Source organism: Panthera tigris, chromosome B3 (genome assembly GCF_018350195.1).
Source record: "Panthera tigris isolate Pti1 chromosome B3, P.tigris_Pti1_mat1.1, whole genome shotgun sequence".
Taxonomy (NCBI): domain Eukaryota; kingdom Metazoa; phylum Chordata; class Mammalia; order Carnivora; family Felidae; genus Panthera; species Panthera tigris.
The window spans coordinates 39,294,027-39,319,182 of NC_056665.1; the positions used below are offsets into that span (position 1 = coordinate 39,294,027).

The 25,156-nt window shown below is 38.6% G+C and overlaps 1 protein-coding gene and 1 non-coding gene across 2 annotated transcripts; one reads left to right on the forward strand and one right to left on the reverse strand.

The window, feature by feature from the left end:
• Positions 1-687: 687 nt before the first annotated feature.
• Positions 688-19,300, reverse strand: RAB11A (RAB11A, member RAS oncogene family). Its single transcript, XM_007084524.3, has 5 exons — positions 19,136-19,300; positions 12,268-12,463; positions 11,827-12,020; positions 10,739-10,819; positions 688-2,473 (listed from the first exon to the last, which is right to left on the reverse strand). The coding sequence occupies exons 1-5, from the start codon at positions 19,173-19,175 to the stop codon at positions 2,334-2,336; spliced, it is 651 nt and encodes a 216-aa protein (XP_007084586.1). The 5' UTR covers positions 19,176-19,300; the 3' UTR covers positions 688-2,333.
• A 339-nt stretch (positions 19,301-19,639) lies between these two features.
• On the forward strand, positions 19,640-19,711 carry TRNAQ-CUG. The gene has a single exon. It is a non-coding gene; the product is annotated as a tRNA-Gln (tRNA).
• The last annotated feature ends 5,445 nt before the right edge of the window (positions 19,712-25,156 follow it).

Sequence of the window (25,156 nt, forward strand, 5' to 3'; positions counted from 1 at the left end):
ATAGATAGCACAGATAGCACTTAAGAACAATGACATACAAGTTTAAATCAGGAGGGCTAACGGACTTTCCAGAAGAATAGGTTAAAAAAAAAAAATTCCCAGTTAAAATAACTGAAAAGCAGGGTCAAGCAGCAAAACTCTTCTAAACTGCCTTGAGCCCTAAACTGTCATAGTAATTTAAAACTTAATGTTTCTTACTTGAGACAGTTTGTCTCCTGAGATACTATTCAGAATGAAGACACTGTTAAGATGCAAAGACATTTTCTACTACTACTTAAAGGGTTCTTGGAATTCTCCCAAGATCCAACCATGCCCAAGGCAACATTAAGTCTATACTTGATAAAATTCAGTTATTGATTTTCAATTCACTACCTACGGTTTCCTTCCCTTAAATAATTTTGTGAAAGATTTACTACCAATTTTGAGTAAATGCCTCTTGCTGGGTCTGGTGACACTGTTATAAATGAAAATACAAAGACTACCTCCCTAATGTTTTTGGTGATACCTTTTCCAAGAAAAGCATAATTGCATTCCATGTCTAAAATCAAAGCTGAATTCATACAATGATGCCTCCAATTCAGTGTTTACTCTGTAATGCAAGGACCTATGCTCTTACTCATCAGAATCAAATATTCCATGGCTGCATCCAAAGCACTCAAAGGAAAAATGTAATCTGACAACATAAAGAATAGTCCCCCTATAACTGTTTATTAGAATGTGAATATATTCCAAATCAATAACTAAAAAATAAAATAAAGATAAAAATAAATCAAGTTACAGAGCATGCATAAAATACAAAGTAGCGATTTACAAATAGATAATAGTATCTTCATAACCAACCAATACACTAAAATAATAAATGGCTACAGAAGAAAACCAAAAAGACTGACCACAGCAATGCCTTCCGTGTGCCCCACACGTCATAAGCACTGCAAAAGACTGATTAACTATGCAACATAGTAATCTATGCAAGCCCACACACATATATATTTTTGTATTTGGGGGATATTCCACCATCCTGAATAGTATCACTTCAGTTGACACAACTTTCAGAACACTGCAGAGTAAGTGCTTAATATTATCCACAAGAAAGGAAAACTCAGTATTAGTGTGCACATTTCTAAATGGGAAACTAGTTGCTCCATTGATTTCAATAATGTAGTGGGAAAAAGTATTTCAGGTTGGTATAATGCCTAAATACATTCTATTTAAACTCAAGGTACGACGTACTAAAAGAATACATGCCTTTAAGTGGTACCACTTGAGCAGAAATTAACTTCTCACTGTATTCCTAGACATACTGAAACCAGAAATTTAACTGGACTGTATTCCATAATATATTGCAAACTCAACATCAGCATTGTTAAAATAATTATCCATGCCTGCTGATAGATATGGTGATAAAACTACGTTGCATTTCATTTACTGGAGGGTTTTAAGACAAAATTAACACTTCACAATCTGATACTAACAGCATTAAACCAGTTATTGCCTGAGCAATAAAAGGCCACATAACCTACTGCTGGGAAAACAGGTAGGCCCAGTGATTTGGGCTGCCTGATCACTGCAGCAGAGGCATCTCAGATGGAACTCCACCAGTGTCTCGAGTTCCCAGCCTGCCAGGCAGCGTTGTTGAACATATGGCTCCATAACCACACTGCTACTGAAACCATAGAACAGTCTTTCATGTTTATTAAGATAATTCTTGTCCAGAAAAAAGTGTCCCCCCTCTCCAATCAACTTTGATGCTTACAAAAATTAAAAAACAAAATTTACTAAACTACTTAACCCTATTAAGGCATTTTAGAAATTGACTTCCAGAATAATGGAAAATTTTCAAGCTCTCAAAATCTTGCTGTGTTTATAGGGCAATTCTTAGATCTGTGGAAATATACACTGCATTGAGAGAAGAGTGTATGAATTATAAGCTGCTCATTATTCGCTGCTCTGTGGCAAAATGATAGCTTATTTCTTCTAAGGTCTTCTTAGTTTGATTTGATCAAGACCAATAGGTCTGAGCTTCAAGAGATCAAGTTCTATTATGTCCTACAGTGACAGGCTTCCATGATGAAAAGTAAACAATAACTGAGGAATCCAAACATTCAGTTTATTAAACTAAGGCTAGTGAAGCCATAGCATGAAAAAAAAGCTGCAGTCATTTGGGACAAGTGGATGATTTTATAAAGCTAAAATCAAAAGACTTAAGACATGAAAAATTCATAAGTATGAGGAAGTAATAAAACACAAAGTGACCACAAGAATTACAAATATATTTAAATCTCAGACCTGGGAAATGGACTATACACAGCCTTCTAGGGGAGAAGAGAAACGCCTTATATGTTCTGACAGCACTGCACCTTTGGCTTGTTTTCAGTGGTTGGTGGAACATGAATAGGAACCACGTTGTTGCTTGGAGACATGTCATTTTCACGTCTGTCTGACATTTGCTTCTGGGAAACAATGCGGTAGATCTCTGAAAAAAGAAGAAAATCCAGCAATACTCACTGTGAATAGACTCATTAATAGTTGATATAAAAGTAAGTATACAGAGGTAGAAAAGAGATTTGCAGAAAAAGACTGCAAACAAACTTGGCCAAAGAATGTATAAATTTAAGTTTTATTTTCAAATAGCCACTGATTAGAGTCAATCCATTATTGTAACAATTTCTCGAAGAGTAAGAAGAGAAAAACTGGTTTTCCCGTTCACCAGTCAATTAAATAAATCTTGTTTTAAAGAGATTACATAGTTTACGGGCTTAGATGTAAATTAAGCCATGAGAGAAAAAAAATAAATAATAAATATTAAACTATGAGAGTATTTTCAGTCTACCCTTATCAAGAAACCCTACATAGCATCACACTGTACCACAGAAAAATAAAAATAAATCTGCACTATGAGACACATTAGTATTTTTCTTGGCTGTGTAGGGAAGAACACAACTTCACCAACATGCCAAAATCCCAAGGACTCTTGGAAAGGAGGGAAAGATGATGTTTATCAGTGTCTCCTGAACTAAAGTTAAATTGTAATGAAGTAATTATTAACAAGCAACTTAAGATCTTATATGACACTTACCCAAACTGTTAAAAAAAAAAAAAAAAAGAAAGAAAGAAAAGAAAATCTGTGTCTACCTCTTCCACTAAACATTAAACTCTGTATAGACACTGTGTCTACCTTATTCATTTCTGTATCTCCAGCATATGGTATATAGTAGGGGCTTAACAATTTAATAAGTAACTTTTTGGTCCAATAAATGTTATGAAATTCCTCTACACCAAGTATCTTTATTTAACTCATTTTATTCGGTCATATATTGCACTGCCTAAAAGTATTTCACTCTGACTAAATTATAAATTCCTTACAAGCAGAGAATGTATCTTACTTATCTTTATTCTCTCAAGACAAAAACAAAAACCTCAAAAGGTAAGAGAATTCTAAAAATGGGACAAACTGACACAATCTATCTCCTATTATGATGTACTACGAAAGACACAGTGCATTCCTATAAAGGATACCAGTGTATTCCTGCCAAAAATGTTTAAAATGAATTTATCCTGAGAAAACAATTAGATAAATCCAGACTAAGGGACATCCCACAAGTAAACTGGCCAAGAGTCTTCAAAAACTTTGTTGTTATAAAATACTTTAAAAGATGGGGATAAATGTTCTGCATCTGTAGTGTCCAATACAGTAGTCACATATTTAAATAAAATTTGGGGCACATGGGTGGTTCAGTCAGTTAAGCATCCGACTTTGGTTCAGATCATGATCTCATGGTTTATGAATTCGAGCCCCGAGTCTGGCTCTGTGCTGACAGCTAGGAACCTGTAAGCCTGCTTCAGATTCTGTGTCTCCCTCTCTCTCTACCCCACCCCCACTCGTTCCCTCTCTCTCTAATATTTTTTAAAAAATTTTTAATTGAATTAAATTTAAAAACCAATTTCTCAGTCCACTAGTCATATTTCAAGTGCTCAATAACAACCTGTGCCCAGTAGCTACTGTATTTAATAATGCCCCAGACAGAAAACAATTCCATCAATGTGCGACCTTTGACCAAAATGACATTTAAAATGTAAAAACCAAATCTATAAAGGACATTATTAGTATACTTGAAGAAACAGGAATATGAACTGCACATAAGCTAACACCATATCTCCCAAGCACAAGGCATTCTACATAGTCACAATACCATATATTATACTTGGCATTCTACATAATCAAAATACCATATACTCAAGGAATTATTCTACATAATCACAGTACCGTATATTATATTCAAGAAATTTGTTACTTGAATATATCATACTGATTATATAGAATGTCTTGTACTTAGAAGATAAAACGCTCCAGTATTTATTTACTTGTAAAGTGCCACAATGTCTACAATATATTTTCCAAAGATTGAGCAAAGAGGAAAAAGAGTATATATATACACACATGTAGAAATAAGCCCAATGTGGCAAAGTGATTCAAGATGAAAGGTTTAAGGTTTTCACTGTATTATTTCTATAATACTTGAATATTTTTAAATTATAAAGTTATAGGGTAAAAAAGAGAAAAGTAGAATTATATTTCCAAAATGCTCCAAGACATGTCAACCAAATAGGAACATCATTTGATTGGATTCTAATTTGAACTGTAAAAAAAAAAAAAAAAAAATTGAAACAGAATATTGTAATATTGTTTGGATAAAGATGATAATAAGACATACTGCCAATTTTTTACTAGTTTTGCTATTTTGAGCTTAAGTCCTAATCTTTTAGATATACACATCATGAAATGTTTACAAATGAAATGATACAATATCTGGGATTGGTTTCAAAACAATAAGGGAGGGAAGAGGTGGAAGAAAGACTGGTCATGAACGGATGGCTGTTGGTGGCTACATGGGAATTCATGATACTGTCCTGATTTTGGTATATTGGAAACTTTCCATAACAAAAAGTTAAAGAGGAAGAAATGTGTTAAATGAGTAAGTTCCTCCAAATTAAGAACTAATTTCCCTACAGTTGAAAAACAGCAAGCTGTAGTCAACTGAGTATGTAAACTGGCAAAAATGCTGACAGTTATAATGTACCTTTTCTTACTTTTTTGTGGGGAGGGGAAGGCGCTAAAATTTGTGTTTCAGAAAGTTGACAGTGGTTCAAAGCTGAAGAAGGATCAAGGGAAAAACACTGCAATTAAGAAAGCCTACTGACTAGAATTAAAAAAAAAACAAAACAGGATATGCAGTCTAATTCATTTAGATTCTTTTCATTGCAAAGAGACGGAACTGGAGTGTGTCAAGGGCAAAGGGAAAGACACTCATCCAATCAGGCTAGTGCCTAAGGAATAAAAACAATCATCAACTTACTATAAAACTACACTGCTCATTCATTCTTTCTTTGTTTTCTCTTATCCCAAACTGGATGGCTCTTCTTTCTCAAGTGCAAATTATTAAATGGGACCCTCTACAAATTTTAACTTCTTTACAAGTCGTTTGGAAGATTAAGTTAGAGGAACCAAAACAAAAAATCTTTTGCAGGCTCTTACATGAAAAGCAAACACTGTAAGAGAGGACAAGGCAGAGTTCTCAGAGAACATTAAGTTAAATATTAAAGAGGTCTCATTCCAAAGCAAGCAATTTGAGCAGTACTGTATAATTGGTCTGCAAGTACTACTGTACAGTTTTGTAAAAATGGATTAGGGCTACATTTGTTCCAGTCACCAAAAAGACATCCACTAATGAAAATGCCAAAGCAATCAATAGGAAAGTGTGGATCAAAACAGTAAAAGAAATGGGCACTAAGATGCTACTCAAGTAATGTATTTAACATCTCCTGTGGCTGGGTGTGTCACTTAAAAGAAACCTTGATAAGAAAATAGGAAGCAGATACCTTCCACCTGGTATCTGATTAGAGGTTAAGTGGAAACAGAAACAGGACTAATAACCTGCTAAACCAGATGCAAACATTTTCCTCTTTCAAGGGCATGTTCTCCTTTAGAGCCAAATGTATGTGATACACCAATTCCTGTGCAGTCCCTTTTCAAGATGTCCAAAGGATAGGCAAAGTTAAAAAGAAAAGGAACTATTCTGTGTCGTTCTTGTATTAGGATCTCTCATAGATCTAAATAGAAAGATAAAATATTAATGTAACATAGTTTTAAATATAACCAGGTAAAGTTAAATTAAAAAGACACATGCTTAAAAAAAAAAAATTAAAAAGACACATGCTTGAGGCGCCTGGGTGGTTCAGTCGGTTGGGTGTCCGACTTTGGCTCAGGTCATGATCTCGTGGTCCATGAGTTCGAGCCCCACATGGGGCTCTGTGCTGACCGCTCAGAGCCTGGAGCCTGCTTGGATTCTGTGTTTCCCTCTCTGCCCCTCCCTTGCTCACACTCTCTCTCTCTCAAAAATAAATAAACATTAAAAAAAAAAAAAAAGACATATTTATTTCTATCCTAATGAAAGTATGGAGCTAGTTGCCAAGTAAACTCTACCAAAGTTAAATGCAATTGTTCCAAATTAGGGAACAAAAAGAGTTAAAGTTCTCTGGGCCATCCAAAAATTGTGAAAATAACAGAAGCTTGAGTTGTTTCACTCACTATAGCCTTGGTCAGAATTTGTTAGGTCGTCTTCAAACCCACTAACCATTTTCTTGAAAGTCAGAAAAGTGCTGATTTGATACAATGATGTATTTAAAAGGTTGCCACATGCCAAGAACAAAGATACTACACCTAATTAAATGATTCTCACTACTTTAACCATCTTTAATTAAAAAGATGACTTGGACTTACTAATTACTTGGAGAAACCTTGCAGTTATCACTTTAACCAAGTGATCAGAGTTAACATTACCAGTAATAAATACAACAAACCAATATCATGACCTTCTGATGGATGCACTAAGAGCACTTTTGTGGTGTTCCTGCTGGAAGTGCATAATCTGAATTCAATTATGAGTGAACATGAGACAAACCCAAAATGAGGGACACTACAAAATAAATGGCCTGTACCCTTCAAAAAAATGTCAATAAACAAAACAAAGACTAAGGATCTTTTCCTGATTAGAGGAGATGAAAGAGCTAGGACAGCTGAATGCAATGCATGATGTGATCCCAGAATTTCTTGTGCTAATTAAGGACATAATTGGAACAATTGGAAAAATCTGCATAAGGTCTGTAGTTAAACACTGATGTGGATTACTACCTACCTCTCTGATTTTTTACAAGTGCACTATGGTTATGAGAGAGAACATTCTTGTCTTTAAGAAATACACACTGATACAAGAAAAAAAATGCATACAGCAAGAGAAAGAAAAAAGAATAAAGCAGATATGATAAAATACCAACATTTGGGAAACATGGGTGAAGGGTACTCGCAAATTCTTTGCACTATTACTGCAACTCTTCAGTCTGAAATTATCAAATTCAAAGTTGAAAGAAAAAATAAGAGTATGAAAATATAAATTAAAAACATCCCTTAATAAACTTGAGGATGAAGGAAGAAAACTGCACTGCAATGCAAAGGCTAGGCAATCCATCAGGTTCACTCAAGTACTAGCTAACTACCTCTAAAAAATTCTATCAGTAAAATTGTCATGGAGTTACTGTCGTCTGTGGATGTCAAAAATGCCATGAGTTTATTCTAAACAAGCAACACAATTAACTCTGGAGTATTAATGTAGATAAGTTTTCCAACATACAATTAATTTTTCACCTTAAAAATGAAAAAAACTATTTTTTTCTTCCAGCAACATCAAAATACAACATAAATGTTCCCTTAATGCTGTTAACATTCAAGGCAGAATTAAACCTAAGGAGATTACTGTGGTGTTTCCTGTTGCTTTTTTCCCCCCCTCCCTGTCTTCTCTTATTAATACTCCTACTGGTATAAAGCGAAGAAAAGTTTAGAACAAACATCCTAACACATGCAAAACAAGAGATGTCTGCTGCCATATGCAATGACCTCCGATCCCACAGATTAATACTTAAGATTTATGGAGGAAGCTGAGAAAATAGTGAATAGAGAGAGAAAAAATGGTAGTAAGTGAAAGTCTTGTTTGCTTTCAAGCAACATTAATCAAGCAATAAGAAATGTTAAATCTAGAGTGAACTTTAAGAAAAATAGCCATATGTCCTTCATCTTTAAGGACAAAACAGTTCAATTTTAAGTATATATCATACTTACTGATCACTTAGCTCATGTTTGAGTGGATCATTAAATTAAACGTTGCAAAATGACACATAAAATAGTGAACTGAAGATGGTCTCATTTTCACTTAGTATCAGAATAGGCTAGAAACTGAGATCAGAATGGGCTAGAATGCAGAGATGTGATGGGACATAAAAACTATTTCAACAAGGACTAAAAAAAGTGAGGTTTTCAGAGGCCTTAAGAGTCTCACAGACCCTCAAAATGATTTAACTCACTCATTATTTAAGACACTGTGAATCTGAGGACCAGGGAGGTCCAGTGACTAGTTCAGCGACTAGTTACATAGGGAGTGGGAACAAAGTGATAAAAAGTAAAAACCTTTAACTCCTGGGTCTAAATTTAGTACTCTACATATTGATTTAATAGAATCCACACAAGCGGTTGTAAGGAAAAGTGCGATTTGCAGACACACTGCATATTTAATCAATTCTTCCTTGCTTCTAACAGTCTGTAATGAAACTTGACACAAAGAAGATTCTAAAGGAAAGCTACTGTGGTCCAAAGACTATTTATCCAACCTTAGCACCAGTTCTGTTAGTTACTATTTTTCTGATAACAGGGAAGAATTCTAATAAGATAGGTATGTAAATTACCAATATCTAGTTTATTTCTAATTAAGTTTATTTTCATGCTTTAACTGCTATTAGCTACTAATTCATCAAATGTCCACTCTGTACCAGGGACAGCTAAGTATTTTAACATGTATGAAGTCGTGTACTCATTTTTGGAGTCTACAGATGTCTCAAGAGACAGTGTCTTCTCTGTGGGTTATAGAGACAAAAACCTTTAAGTCACAACATAACAGCCAAGTCAAATCATATCACAAGGTATTTATTTATAAATATAAGCCCTCTCTCAAAAAAACAAAACAAAAACAAAATTCCCCAAAATTTAAGGCCTAGAAATGATTAAGTAACCTGCCTAAGCTTACAGAGCCATTGGTAAGTGAAGGAGCCAGGACTAAAACCCAAGTAAGGCTTCCAAGTCCATGCTCTTAAATTCTTGGGTTTATTCCCTACATATTTCCAATATAAAATAAGACATTTACAAGTTAAAATCTGTGAATCCCGGGGAGCCTGGGTGGCTCAATCAGTCAAGCACCTGACTTCAGCTCAGGTCATGATCTCAAGGTTCATGAGATCAAGCCCCACGTCGGGCTCTGTGCTGACAGCTCAGAGCCTGGAGCCTGCTTCAGACTCTGTGTCTCCCTCTCTCTCTGCCCCTCCCCCGCTCGCAGGCACCTGCATGCCTGCTTTCTCTCTCTCAACAAAATATTTGAAAAAATAATAATGTTAATATATAATTTTAAAGTACTTTAAAACAACCAAAATACTTACTACAGGATTAAGATTAAACTTGCTGATAAATTTGGTCATTCTAATAAAGTCAGAGTAAATGTAAGTCAACACAAATACAATGCCTTCTTGAAATCCCTAAGGTTGATCTGTCTGCACATCTACATTCTAGAACAGCATGAACTTTGTTCTTTTCCCACTATGTATTTAAACTTTTCCATATGCAGTCACTTGCTGATTTTCTCCACAAGGTGACACCTTGCTTCTTCTACAACAGGAGAATTTTACTGTTTTTTCATCTAAATTTTTAAGAATGTATTTTTCCCAGGGCACCTAGGTGGATCAGTTGGTTAAGCATCTGACTTTGGCTCAGGTCACAATCTCGTGGTTTGTGGGTTCAGGCCCTGCGTCAGGCTCTGTGCTGACAGCTCAGAGCCTGGAGCCTGCTTCAATTCTGTGTCTCCTTCTCTCTCTGCCCCTCCCCTGCTCACGCTCAGTGTCTCTCTCTCTCTCCCAAAAATAAATAAATATGTAAAAAATGTTAAAAAATAAAAAAGTATAGTTTTCCCTAGCTGCTTCTGTAACATATCAGAACCAAGCAAGATTTTCTTTACTGAATTTCAAAGGGCATTTATAGCTTTCCATAGCCAAGATTTCAGGTTATTTATTCATTGATTTATTTGACAGAGAGAGAGAGTGAGAGTGAGCATGCACATGCCCATGTGCACAGGAACATGTGCATATGAGTGGGGGAGGGGCAGAGAAAGAGGCAGAGAGAGAGAATCCCAAGCAGACTCCTCACTGTCAGTGCTGAGTCTGACTCAGGGCTCAAACTCAAGAACCGTAAGATCATGACCTGAGCGGAAATCAAAGAGTCCAACCTTTAACTGACTGAACCACCCAGGTGCCCCTCCACAGCCATGATTTCAATATTCATCTTATGAAAATTTAAGGATTACTTTAACCGTTACTTTGTGCTTGTGACCACAAAGTACAGAATATCTGGAATGAAGTAATAACAGAAGTGAACAAATTATTTTCAAAGTACTTTTCCCAATATAAAACAAGTGAATTAGGATTAAAGCTCAGCAAGCAAGGGTTAACTAATTTTGTACTCTAAACAGTTCTTGCTATAGCAGCTCTTAAATGAGTCATTCTTAGATAGTGTGATATATAGTTTTCTAATTTGTTTACATTCATAAAACTTCCAATTCCCACTAGTGTACTGTAAAAATTCAAGTCTTACCTGTCAGAATTGTCTGAAAAGCAGCTTCTACATTTGTAGAGTCTAGAGCAGAAGTCTCAATGAATGACAAACCATTCTTTTCTGGGGGGCGGGGGTGGGGCAAGGAGTGGGGAGAGAGAAAAACTTCAGTCTTGTCAAATTTTACACAAGAGATGTAATACATTCAAACTTCAAAAAGAAAATAATAAAATTTTGTAAAACCCAAGACCTCCCCAACCCCTTAAGTCGTAAGGACACCATTCTACTTTGCTTTAGCAGATTAAAATAACAGTGAGAAATTTTCACTGGCTCCTTAATTAAAATAAATACTTGTTACATCTATCTACTACCAATGAATGGCAATGAGTGACACTACTCAAAAGGTAGTAAACTTATCAAATACTCCATTATTTGCATCCCTTACTGTCCTTCTCCCCATCAACCACATAATTATGATATAAACATGGATAGGTATGTATTTATTCACTTAAAATTCTGCAACTATATTATTTGAAATAAAGCTTCTTGCCTGGAAAACTGAAAAACTATTACAAAAACCTTTATTCACAGCATAATCACTGGGAAACAGTCACAACCTTCACTAGCCAAGAGTGAATAATGCTGCCTTCCGACAGGCTGTCCCTACTGGAACAGAAGAAACAGGCAGATCCTCCACTAAAGCCAGAAAAGTTATAACTCCTACTAAACAGCCGCATTCTCTATCGGTCCTTGACACTCCCTGGGCCACTACTTTTCACACCCATATAGAGCAGCTTTGGTAAAACACAGACATAATAGAAAAAAAACAAGAAGCATAAAATAAACTGACAGGTATCATCTATTCCTTCCAGGGTCAGGAAAAAAAATCGGATTTATATTCAACTTTTGGCAGCAAAACTCAAAATACAATGTTTTAATGACTCAACGTTAAGCAAAAGAGCCACACAGTCATCATTAACTTTTAGAACAACAATCCTTGCTGAGCACTGATGTTTGCTTTCCTGAAACTATTGTAAGCGATTACCCACACTGGAAAAGTTTCAAAACTGCAAGACATAACAGTAAGAAATACAGAATCACTATAATATCGTGAAATTCATATCACTAACCTGCAAAAGCTCTTGCTTCATCTGTAGGTACTGCCCTGAGATGACGCAAATCACTCTTATTGCCCACAAGCATGATAACAATGTTACTATCAGCATGATCTCTCAGTTCTTTCAGCCATCGTTCTACATTTTCATATGTGAGATGTTTAGCAATGTCATAAACCAATAAGGCACCTACAGCTCCACGATAGTATCTGAAAACAAAAACATGTATTTAACTATTAGAAAAAAACCGCAAGACGGAAGGGAACACCGTGAAGAACTAAATTTGTGGATTATATATTTTTAAAAGGACATTTATAAATAAATTTCAAAATCCTTATACTAGAATTCTTAAAAGAAGAAAAAAAAACAAAACAAAAAAAAACCAGTTATCTTTTCCAATACCAAAAGTCAGCTAATTCAGTCTATTTCTCAGAACTTAAAAATGATGAGACTTACGCTGATGTTATAGCTCGGTATCGCTCTTGCCCTGCCGTGTCCCATATCTGTGCCTTGATTGTTTTCCCATCAACCTGGATGCTTCTTGTTGCAAACTCTACTCCAATGGTGCTCTTGCTTTCGAGATTAAACTCATTTCGAGTAAATCGAGACAAGAGATTACTCTTTCCAACACCAGAATCTCCAATAAGGACAACTGATTAAAAAGACAAAGAACTTAGTGTCAGATAAATGAGGCAGACATATTCAAAATAACACCATGCTTTAAAGCAAAAAAGAGCATCAGATATTTTAAAACGAATGGGGGCGGGGGAGAGGGCAAAAGCCCATATTCCTGACCTGTTACCAATCAATAAAACCAATTTATTCTTTTTAACCTATTTCTACCTACATAATAACTTGGACACATCATCTGCTTAGCACAGATACAGTATCCTGCCTTACACATGCAATTTTTAATCATAAGTCTGCTAGGCATTGATTAATTACCATCAATGTGATACCAACCTTACTATTATAGGAGGTACTAACTTGAAAGATAAATCCTACACCAAATAAACAATTTGTGATATTAAAGTGTATCATACAGGAAAGCAACAAAGGATGTTAGTAGAAAGGAGGGAAAGAATGAAAGTGTTCTAATTTCAAAGACTAGGTGTGATCTCAGGACTCACACCCAGGCAAAATGAAACACATTTACCATATGAGGCATGAGGTTTATATACTCTGCCACCCAGATTACAGAAACTACAAAGAATTTTTCATAGTTGCATTTATTACATGGGCCAGAAGCTAGAGACCCCTACAAACACAGACACTCCAATTAAGTTTAACAGGGGCCCTAGGAAGCTAAGAATTCTTGACTTCCTCTGAGTAAAAGCCAAAGCAATGGGGGCACACACTTACTCTTATGACTTAAGAATTTTTTAAAAACAAGTTTGGTTTAGATGAATTTATTTCCTATGATCACTATAGGAGACAGTTTATTTACTAACTAAATATATGGAGATTTTTTTTTTTTTCACCCAAGGCAATGTTATACTTAAGAATTTCATAAAAAGGGGGCACCTGGGTGGCTCAGTCAGTTAAGTGTCTGACTCTTGATTCAGCTTAGGCCATGATCTTATGGTTCGTGAGTTCGAGCCCTGCATCTGGCTCTGCGCTAAGAGCGCAGAGCCTGCTTGAGATTCTGTCTCCCCCTCTCTCTCTCTGCCCCTCCCCTCCTCCTGCTCTCTCACTCTCTCAAAATAAATAAATAAACTTACAAAAAAATTTTTTTCATAAATAATAAAACAGGCAGTTAACCTGTTTTAAAGCATTTAAGAACAAAACACGTTCACAGGTTTACAGAACATGAACTGAAAATGTTTACAAAGGAAAAAAACGTTATCATTTCAGAAAAAATACTTATTTCTACTGTTGACTAGTAATGCTTCTTCTTACTAGGTAACTGATTTAGTCACCAGGACTAGAAAATCAAACATGAGAGAATAACACCAAGGAATAAGACCATATCTTCCTAAAGAGACTGAGATTGGGGGGCAGAGGAGCAGAGAGAGAGGGAGGTAAAAACTGTGAGAACTCACTGCACTCTGGTCAGAGGGCAAAGAGAATCTATTACGCATTCCTTCCTTGCCACAAGAAGGGATATAAGCTGGCCTCTGGACAGTCTTGGATGGAGTACATTATCAAATGCATATCTTTCTGACTTCCTCTGTTAGCTGATTCAGCAAGAAATCATGCAGGTGGCAATAACTCCATGCAGTACAACCGGTAATTTCTAGCTATATAGTCAATTAGAGATGTCAAAGGTATTGTGACAAACACAGATATTATAGCAAACGCTCTAATTTCTAACACCAGGAAAGATGTTAAGGTCATGAACGTAACATATAAAAACAATGCACTTCCAGTTTTATAGGATGGCTGGTTATGTTAGTTTCCAAGGTGCACCTTTCTGGAGATGAGGTCAAATCCAGTTTCAGCGATGTACTCTACCCTATTAATTGGATACACTCAGTGTTGCCTCTTAGGGCAAGAGACCTAATGTTCTGCTGAGGAAACTCTTTCAATCATTTCTGGCCCCACACTAGCACAGAGGTGTAAAAGCCTTACTTGAGGTGGGAATAAGGAAGAAGGGAAAAACCAAAAAGTTAAAACATTTCTACTTTTATAGACACTCAGATGTCAATCAGTAATTCAGGAGCCAGCTTAAAACCAAAGAGCAAGACATCTAGCATAACAAAACTAGACAAAAGCATGACAAAGCCTTTGGAAAATTAAATATATAACTCGCTCAAAGAACACCTTCTCCCTCCCACAAAACCTCTAGAACTTTCAAATTTTGGTTTCTTCCCTTTTGACCACCATGTTAACTAATGATTATACTCATTATCTCCCCACCTCAGCATAAAGACAGTGAAGGCATTTCCCCCCTCAATGTAACCAATTCATTTTAACATTATAAAAAATTGCACTCTTATCTAAAAATAATTCAAGACTCATGAAGAATGCTTTATACAGTATAAAATAATTACCTCCGCTAGACACGGACAGAGTTGCCAGATTTAAAAGACTAACAACTTGTTAAAGGATTATATCTTGAATGACACCAGAAGATATTGGTTCTGTAATAACAGCACTGCCAAGAAGTGCTGAGATGACAAAATAAGGAAAGCTGGTTCTATTCAGTTACCAAATGAAAAATCAAACCAAGAAGGGTTACATATAAGGTCACTAAAAAAATAAACAAACCAGAATGGATTACATTACCTGAACAACCTAAGAGAATTTACAGGCTATGACTGAAAAAATAAACCAAAAATAAGTAAATTAATTAATTCATGAACTCAGTTTCTAATCAAAATAGCTTCTCTCATTAGGATGACAATATTTAATTGCTTTTTAAAAATGTGAACTATATGATCACATCCTATAGTTCAAAGAAAGGAATCTGCAGTGACTTTCCTGTTTTCCTTAACTAGTACCTTAGGTGAAAGTATGTATGTGTGTATAATAATATAAACATAAATAACAGCATCTGTATATTAGAGACCTGTAACATTTCTAAAATAACCTAGTGATATTTATTACCACTTGGTCAACCTCACCTGCTGAATTTTAAGTATCATTATAATACCTAATATTAAATTTGGTTCATAATATATCAAATATTAGGCTAAATGCCATAAAAGCAGAATATACATATTAATTATCCATTATTTAATAAAAAGTTCCACCTCTTCAACCATATTTAGTTTTACACACTCTTGCAAACTAATGTACTAGACTAAGATTTAATTGGAAAAATCAATCACAGTGCATCAGATCTAAATGTTATCATCTAAAATGATTAACTGATAATTTTCATTCTGATTTTTATAAATAAACTTGGGAGACTTTTCTACTCTTTCAGCTATATTCATGGTCCTACTTCACTGAAAGAGTCTTGAAAATAAAATGCATTCAATAAGTCAATAAGGCTTTAGTCTAGACAAGTTTTTCCAGATTCAGCAGATTGTGAGTTGCTCAACCAAAAGTTGTGAAAGAAAAACTACCAAGATGCAAGACAGCAAAGTTCCTATGATCTTTTCCACTGACAATCAGCTGATGGTTAATTACTACTGACCTTCAACTCGATTGAAAAGAAAATGATGTATCTAAATATTTGCAAAAAATGTGACTTTGAATTGGTGTCTTCAACACCAATAGGAACCATGATTGATGCTCACTTATGTGTCCCACAGGCCATAACCACATTGTATATAAATACTTGTACAATTAAATAAAGCTTTTAAAGTAAAATGTCAAGTTTTAAACAGTAAAATAACCCCCCCCACACACTTTGGGTCAATGAGACCCAAGTCTCATTGTTGAACTTAACTAATGTTCAAGAACGAATACGTAACATAGAGTAACTGCCCTGCTCTCCCCAATTTACATTCCCATTTGGACCACTACATCGTTTACTAATCAAAATATCCCTTCATTTTCAATTGGTCAGAGTTATGAACTTCTATTTCCCTCAAATATTAAGTGTGCTATGTACGCGATCTTCCAAGTGGAGAGCTGTAGCTCATCTTGTTGAATAATCTCTCTAGAATGATACCATTTTAAAGTGATATTGTTGCTTTGCTTTAAAATATAATTGTATAAATTAAAAAAATTGGCCAAATAATCAGCACTAAAGTTTTTTTTTAAAATGACTCATATCCTGTAAGAGCTTTAAAAAAAAGTGGAAATTCTTCTCAGCAAAATTTTTAAACACCCTATCTTAAACAGCAAAATGTACAAAAACGTACAACAAAATGAAAACATAACCCATGGAAACATAAAATACTTAAAAAAAAAAAAAAAAAAGGAACTTTTAAAGAGAGAGACAAACAGGGGAGAGGGACAGAGGGAGAGAATCTTAAGCAGGCTCCACACTGAGCGTGGAACCTTGAAGCGGGACCCAGTCCCACAACTCTGGGATCATGACCTGTGCCAAAATCAAGAGTTGGACACTCAACCAACTGGGCCATGCAGGCACCTCAAATTCCTACTTTTCAGTTTCTTTAGTAATACTTAAATGCTCTTATAAAGAGTTAAGGTTCAAAAAGCTGACAAGAACCACAGTGACTTTCTTCACATTATTATCACTTACTGAGTCCTCATAACCAGTCTCATTGAATTCTGAAAAGAGTCCTGAGAGGTAGGTATTATTTCCTTTTTATAGAGGAGGGAACTGATGTTCAAAGGTCACAAAGCAAATTTAGGACCTGAATCAGAATTTGAATCCAGGCCTGTAAGCCCTATACTCTCAATCACTGTTAACAAGAATGGTCTAATCTCAAAATTAAGTTAAAATCTCTTAAACCAATCCAGGATACTTAATATTCTTAGTGGAAAAAAAAAAAAAAATGGCTTCTATAAACAACACTCAAGCTCCAAACCAAACAGGAGAAATACTGTGTTGTTAGTCTAGCTTGTTCTAAATTCATCACTTTAAAGGTACCTAGCTGCCTACCACCTTGTACCTTAAGAAATAAACCTGATAATGACTGAACACTAGTCTCTAAGGTCTCACCTACCTAAGTAATTTCACTTGACCTCAGATGCCTTCAGCTAACAGTATGCTAACATTTCCTTTTTGTATTTGTAAAATGCATTAAGTACTCTCTTCTCCGTTAATGACTTTCCCACCATGGGGTAGTGAGGGTGAACACTGAATGTAGTCACCCTATAAAACAGAATATTCTGGCCCAGGAGTTAGCAGTGATAAGATTTGCAAAGTATTGGTAAAGCAAAGAAAGGTTTCCGGCTCCCTTTAGTCAATCATTCTTAGCACCCAATGGCAAGGTCAGAAACAATCACCATGCTTAACACTCTTTTTAAACTCCACCCTCCACTGTAAAGCTTTAATAGCAATGGCTTCTTCCTCCCTGGTAATGATCTTTGTTCAGCATACTACTTGATGGCTGCCCTAATTCAGAGGCAGAGAAAGAGCATCTGAGTGGGAACGCATTCAATGAACAAAAATAAAGCATTTACAGTTGTGTTTCTCATTGAAAACCGTACCCTTTAGTTTTGTTGATTAAAAAAAACCCAACAAACTACTGGGATTCTTTCTGGACTAACCAATAAGCAATTCTTTCCATCCACTCCCACCCTCCAATATGTTTTGTCCAAGGGCACTACATGTTTCCCTATCTTGTATTACATACTTAATTTCACCAAAGAGCACACAACTTCCCCCTAGTCCCCACCTTTTGGGAAAGGTATGTGGCCAACTAAGACTCTTCCCTTCCTGTTCTAAAAACACCAAAAGGTTGGATCCTCCCAGTGTTGCAGCAGGAAGCAACCAGTCCATAGTGATAAAGCAAGCTAGTATTTGTGCAGCGCACAACCTTTCCTGCTCAGGAACTGGGCCTTCAGGTCTGGCAAGGATAACAGCCACCACCCATCCGCAACCCCTTCTCGCTAGCAGACTCTAGAGTTATCCCGGGCTGGCTGCCGCTGGGTAGGGAGGGTAGGAGGAAAAAAGCCTAGATGGGAAGTCACAACAGTCTGCCGGGTCACTGCGACAAGTGCGCGCGCGTGGGTGATGGACAATCCCTCTTGCCCTACCCCCCACCCTCGGGGTCGCACAGGAGACGTCGGAGAGCTCTAGATTATTTGGGGAGGAAAGGCAGAGAAAGAGCTACCGATCCCGGGGGCAGTGCGAGAAGGTTACTGACCACGAGACCTGTGGGGCGGGTGGGGGTGGGGGTGGGGGCCCCTGGCCCGTTCAGATTTTAACGAGGGCCTGGCCCAGGGATGGTAGAAAACTGCTCAGAGAGGCTTCTGTCCGAGGGGAGGGGCTGAGAGGAGACGCAGAGGAGAGGCTCGCTCGAGGGGAAAAGGGGGGCAGATTAGAAAAAGAGCTGTAGTGGGAGTCTGCGCCGAAAGAAAGGTGAGCGAGGGGAAGGGCCGGTCAGACGGGCTCGGGAAAGGAGCGAGCCGAGAAGGGTGTATACTGAGCGGGAGGGGCGCCAAACCCGAAAAGATAGATGGTGGGAGGGGCGGCCCCCTTCAAGGGGCCACCGAACCGGGGAAAGGAAGACGATTGGGGAGAAAGCTGCCTGCCACGAGAAGGACACAGGGTGAGGGGCGCTGAGGATAGTGAAGGCCTAAGGGGAGGTCGCTAAGAGCCCGGCGTGTGGGGAGGGCTCCCCGTCTGAGGGGAGAAGGACTGAGTTGGGAGACCGCAGAACAAATCGCACAGAGAGGAAGGGCTGAGGAAGGCCGATTTCAGGGCAGGGGCAGCCCGCACGCGGGTCCCCCGGGAGTGTCTCGGGCCCCCGAACGGGGGACTCGGTGAAGAGAGTGGGAGAGCCCATGGCCTCACCTTTGAAGAGATAGTCGTACTCGTCGTCGCGGGTGCCCATGGCGCGGCCGAGGAGCGAAGGGGCGGGAGCAGCAGTGGTATCGGTGGGACCAGGGGGCGTCGCTGCAGGGGTAACCCGAACGCCGAGCTTCAGCTGCCGGACAGGGTAAAGAACCCCTCCCTGCCGCTACGCCACTTCCGGCAGGCCCCAGCCCCTAAGGGGAAGTACTTCCGGGAGGTGGCGCTCCGCCCCTGTGCCCAGGAAGGGCGGTTTGCTGGAGCTTTGCGTCCGTCTTCAAATTCTGCCCCCTCCGAGACGCTTCGAGGGGAAACTGAGCTCTGGACTCCTAGCTCCTAGCGGCAGCTTGCCACCCTTTTAATGGCCTCTCCCTCGTTCCTCGCGCCGCTATGCGGGGAAGCGGGGTGTTGGGAAGAGCTTTAGCCCCGCTTGTTCGTGGTAGGTTTGTAGATGGGGGCGGGGTTGTGTAAGAATTAGAGAGCCCAAGGCGGCCCTTCTACTGTGGTGGTTCCATGGTGTAATGGTTAGCACTCTGGACTCTGAATCCAGCGATCCGAGTTCAAATCTCGGTGGAACCTGCGCTGTGCTGTTTTTTTCCTGACCACGTTTTTACTTCATTTACCTATTCACCAACTGGTTATTTTATAATTGCGGTATATATGGCCTTGAACTATTGAACTAAGTAGGGAAAGAATTTCTCTAAACATAATCTTTGCCTACGGGAGTTCACAAATTTCCCCCCTTCGTTTCTGTAGTCACTGTCACCTGCGTGTCTCCTAAGGAGACTGTTCACTTCGCCTTCTTTTTAACTTGGGCTTCTCTGCCTCAAAGCTTACTTCCAAAGCTTCAATGCAACTCGATTCCTTTTGCTAGAATTTCAACCTCCAACTTCATTCAAGGACAGGCGCTTTTCCCTCCTTTTCTCTGGAAATCTCAAACTATCTCCCGATGTCATTTAGAGAACTTCGCCCACCCTCCTCATCAAGATTCATCAAGAACTTCTTGAGCCGTATTTGTCATCCTCTAAGCTAAACCCGTTTACATAATTATTTCATTAAACAAGCAGAGACCAGAGTGGCAATTTTCATTTTAGCAGAAATGTGGATACTAAGACTTAAGTGACTCCCCAAAGATCGTGCAGCAGGGCCTCCCTGTATTTGGTAAGAGCTTTGTTATTACCAAACGTTTTTCCCGTTTGCTGCCATACCCCCTACCACCTATATGCAAACCTTCAATTTAGACTTTGGGGCAAGGATACCTGTGGTGAGCAGAATAATGGCTCCCTGAAGATGTCCACTTCCCAATTCCTGGAAACTGTGAATAGGTTAAATTACATGGCAAAGGGGAATTAAGGTTATAGATGGAATTAAAATTGCAAATTTCAACTGACTTCAAAATAGGAAGAGAGCCTACATTTTCCAGGTGAGCCCAATTTGTAACAGGGATCCTTACAAGTGGAAAAGTGATGTGGTGTGAGAAGAGCTCAATCAGCCCTTGTGGCTTTGAGGATGGAAGAAGGGGACCAGGAGCCCAGAAATTTACAGGCTTCTAGAAGATGGAAAAGGGAAGGAAATGGATTCTTCCCCATGACCCCCAGATGGAATACAGCCTTGCAAACATCTCAATTTTAGCCCAGTGAGACCACCATGCAGAATTCTGACCCACAGAACTATAATAAATTTGTGTTGTTTGAAGTCATCAAGTTTGTGGTAATTTGTTACAGCAGCAATAAGAAACTTATCCAGTGTCATTTTTAGTGCTTTCTGTGATAGTATAAGCAATAGAAGGTTTACCTAAGGTCTAGATACTGCCTTGTGCAAAGGTAAGTATTATCCACATTGGGGGAAATGCACCATATTCTCAAGCAGCTAAATATTACAGGTACCACAGATTATAAGACACAGTCCTAGCTCTACTCAGATGAGTAAACAAAAGGGGCCCAAGAAAAGGGGGATATCAATAACTAGGCAGTTGTGAAGATGTCATTAATGAGAGTTGTGGTGATAAGTGCCACAGTTCAGAGAGACTGAGATAATTAGGAAGGATTCCCTGGAGGAACTAGCATTGACCCCCTGAAGAAAAAAAGCAAGGAAGGAAACTCATTTTGAACAGTGGAGGAAATCAGATGCTAAAAAGCCAGGCCATTGATTGGCCAGGCATTGAGCAAGGCCATTAATGCCAGAAGAATAATTATGAACTTTTCCGCTTAAGCTATTGTTTCTCAAAGTGTAGTCCTGAGAAGGTCAATAGTGTTACTTAGAAGAAGGATTGCATGGCCAAATAAATTGAGAAGAATTACACAGCCTCCTCCACTTTAGAAGTTCCCTTAGCACAGTGGCATTTTAAAGTCTAGGTATTTCACTCTGAAGAAAGCTTTTTTTCACTGTGTTAAACACAGAATTTCCCAGATTCACCAAGACCACAGACCTCTTTTTCCATGGAACACCTGTTAGCATCCCTCTGAACTCTTTGGGGGAATTCATAAAAGATTTGTGGACAGAGGGATTATTGAAGTCAACCTGGTCTTAGGAAAAGTAAGGTGTCTGTGGACTGCAGGATTGGGGTAAAGAAAGAGGTGTGAGGGGGCGCCTGGGTGTCTCAGTCAGTTAAGCCTCCGACTTCGCTCAGGTCATGATCTCGCGGGTCGTGATTTCGAGCCCTGAGCCCCGCATCAGGCTCTGTGCTGACAGCTTGGAGCCTGGAGCCTGTTTTGGATTCTGTGTTTCCCTCTCTCTCTAACCCTCCCCTGCTTGCTTCCTCTCTCTCTAATAAATAATAAACATTAAAAATTTAAAAAAAAGAGGTGTATCAGAAGGTTATTGCAATTAACCCGACACAAACTAATAGAAATGGAGTACATCTATTAGAATAGAGAAGAAAGAAAAACCAAAGGCTGTTATGGAAAAAACAGTGAATGGATCCCATGGACAAAGAAGAGAGGGTTTTATGTTCATGTTTTGTTTTGTTTTGTTTTGTTTTTTGCAGGAGGGGTAGTAATTGATTGATGTGTCTGTTTTAATCGCTCAAGAAATATAAGAATTTAATGTAAATGACTTAAATAATACGGAAATATAAAGTAAATCTTTTTTTTTAAGGGTTCTATTTTTAAATAATCTCTACACCCGACATGGGGCTCAAACGTACAACCCGAAGATCAAGAGTCACATGCTCTGCCAACTGAGCCAGCCAGGCACCCCCCAGAAATATGGAGCAAACCTTTTAGGGCCTCCTCCACTTCAATAATTCCTCCAACCCCAGAGATAACTGCTACATTTTTTTTTTTTTAGTATATATAAAATTAGGTTACATGTACTGTTTTCCATCTTGAAAACTTCTTTCTTTCTTTCTTTCTTTCTTTCTTTCTTTCTTTCTTTCTTTCTTTCTTTTCCAGTCCATATAGATTTAACTCATGTGCTATATAGTTTTTACTTAGCAAGGATATACCATAGTTGGTACAACCATTCCTATTCTCTTACCAGTGGATATAGCAGATATTGAAGGTTCACTAAATTAAAACCTATTCCTAGGGGCGCCTGGGTGGCTCAGTAGGTTAAGCGGCCGACTTCGGCTCAGGTCATGATCTCACAGTCTGTAAGTTTGAGCCCTGCGTTGGGCTCTGTGCTGACAGCTCAGAGCCTGGAGCCTGTTCCAGATTCTGTGTCTCCCTCTCTCTGACCCTCCCCTGTTCATGCTCTGTCTCTCCCTGTCTCAAAAATAAATAAATATTAAAAAAAAAAAAAAAACTATTCCTAAACCATTTCTTCCTTGCCTACTTCCCTAGAGACTAGGAAGTCAAATATTTATTTTCCCAGCTACTTTGCAATATTTTATACACTAGTATATAAATATACTAACAGGGTGCCTGGGTGGCTCAGTCACTTAAGCGTCTGACTCTTGATTTCGGCACAGGTTGTGATCTCACAGTTTGTGAGTTTGAGCCCCACATCAGACTCTGTGCTGGCAGTGCGTAGCCTGCTTTGGATTCTCTCTCTGCCCCTCCCCTGCTTGCTCTCTCTCTCAAAATAAATTTTTAAAAAAATAAAAAACTTTGGGGTGAGTGGGTGGCTCAGTTGGTTAAGCATCTGACTTCGGCTCAGGTCATGGTCTCACAGTTCGTGAGTTCGAGTCCCACATCGGGCTCTGTGCTGATAGCTCAGAGCCTGGAGCCTGCTTTGGATTCTGTGTCTCCCTCTCTGTTCCTCCCCCTCTCACTCTCTCCTCTCTCTCAAAAATCAGTGAACATAAAAAAAAATTAAAAAATTAAAAACTTAAAAAAAAATACTAGCATGACTTTTAATTTTTGCCCATCTGGTTTGCTCAGTAATTTTCACTTCTCTGATAACCAGTTAGTGTAAATATTTTCTCCTATATATATTAGCCATTTATCTTTCTTCTGTGAATTGCCTGTCAATATCCTTTTGTTGGGTTATCTTTTCATATTGATGTAGAGGATCTCTTTATATATACTTACCTTTTAATCCTTTGCATGTTACATATGGCACAAATATTTTCTTCAAATCTATCACCTGACTTTTAATTTCATTAATGATGCTTTTTTTCCATACGCCTCTTTTATGGCTCAGGGTATTACATGGTGCATAAGAAGGCTTCTCCACACCAAGATTATTTTTTAAAAATCTTTCCTTCAAATATTTTTATAATTTTTTTCTCCATCCAGCTTTCACTTATATTGTGGATGATGTGACATAAGACTCTACATTAATTCTTTCCAAATGGATAGCCAATTGTTTCAACATCATTGATTCGAACAGTCCATCTTTTCCCACTGATTCGAAATGCCTAGTTTATTATAAGTGACGCTCCCACATACACATGAGTCTGTTCTTGAATCTTCACACCATACCTCTGGCAACTACAGAGGAACACTGCTCACGTGTCCCTTCAAGAGAGCCTGGTGTGAGAAGTGTTGTTGGCTGACAGTCTCTAGCTGCCACACCTCCAAGATCTACTATGATGTTTCCACTGAAACCACGCTCCCTCTGGACTGTTCCCCATGACTGAGCATGGCAGGGGTACTAGAGCTAGAACAGTTCTGTCTAAAATGAGGCTCTTCTAACAGGCAGTCTTTGGAGCTCGAGATTGGCCTGGCTGAGATTTTCTTAGAATTGTATTATAATCTGCGGCTCTTCCTACCCAATCCTCCTTTCTTCCCTCTCTCCTTGCATGGGTATTAGACCTAAATTGTGGTTTGAAGGCCCTACTTCTCCCTTGTGTCTTTCACAGACATTTCTCCCAAATGAATCTCTTACACATCTTTTTTTTTTTTAACGTTTATTTATTTTTGAGACAGAGAGAGACAGAGCATGAATGGGGGAGGGTCAGAGAGAGAGGGAGACACAGAATCTGAAACAGGCTCCAGGCTCTGAGCTGTCAGCACAGAGCCCGATGCGGGGCTCGAACCCACGGACCGTGAGATCATGACCTGAGCCGAAGTCGGACGCTTAACCGACTGAGCCACCCAGGCGCCCCCTTTTTTTTTTTTTAATGTTTATTTATTTTTGAAAGAGAGAGAGTGCAAGCAGGGGAGGGGCAGAGAGAGGGAGAGAAAGAATCTCCGCGCTGTCAGCGCAGGGCCCGATGAGGAGCTGGAACTCACCAGTTGTGAGATCATGACCTGAACTGAAGCCAAGAGTCAGACCCTTAACCGACCGAGCCACCCAGGTGCCCCAAATCTCTTACACTTCTAATTCCAGAGGACCTGACCTGATACAGTCCAATAAGTCAAGTTTTCTATTCCTATGCCAATATCACACTGCTTTATGCTTTATTATATAGCTTTATGTCTATTTCGTTGTCTCATACGTGGTACTAAATGAGTAAATATTTGTGTAGTGCTCAGAATACTGCCCGATTGGCTTAGTTGGTTGAGTGTCTGACTCATAATTTCAGCTCAGGTCATGATTTCAGGGTCGTGGGATCCAACCCTGTGTCACACTGAGCTTGGAGCCTGCTTGAGATTCTCTCTCTCTCTGCCCCCTCCCCTACCCTCCCTCTCCCTCTTT

Excerpts from the sequence above, each read along its gene's own strand:
- RAB11A (XM_007084524.3), bottom strand. The coding sequence starts at position 19,175 with ATGGGCACCCGCGACGACGAGTACGACTATCTCTTCAAAG. Across the intron at positions 12,464-19,135 it reads GTACGACTATCTCTTCAAAG|TTGTCCTTATTGGAGATTCT; the intron begins GTGAGGCCATGG and ends CTTTTTAATCAG. Across the intron at positions 12,021-12,267 it reads TACCGAGCTATAACATCAGC|ATACTATCGTGGAGCTGTAG; the intron begins GTAAGTCTCATC and ends TTTTGTTTTCAG.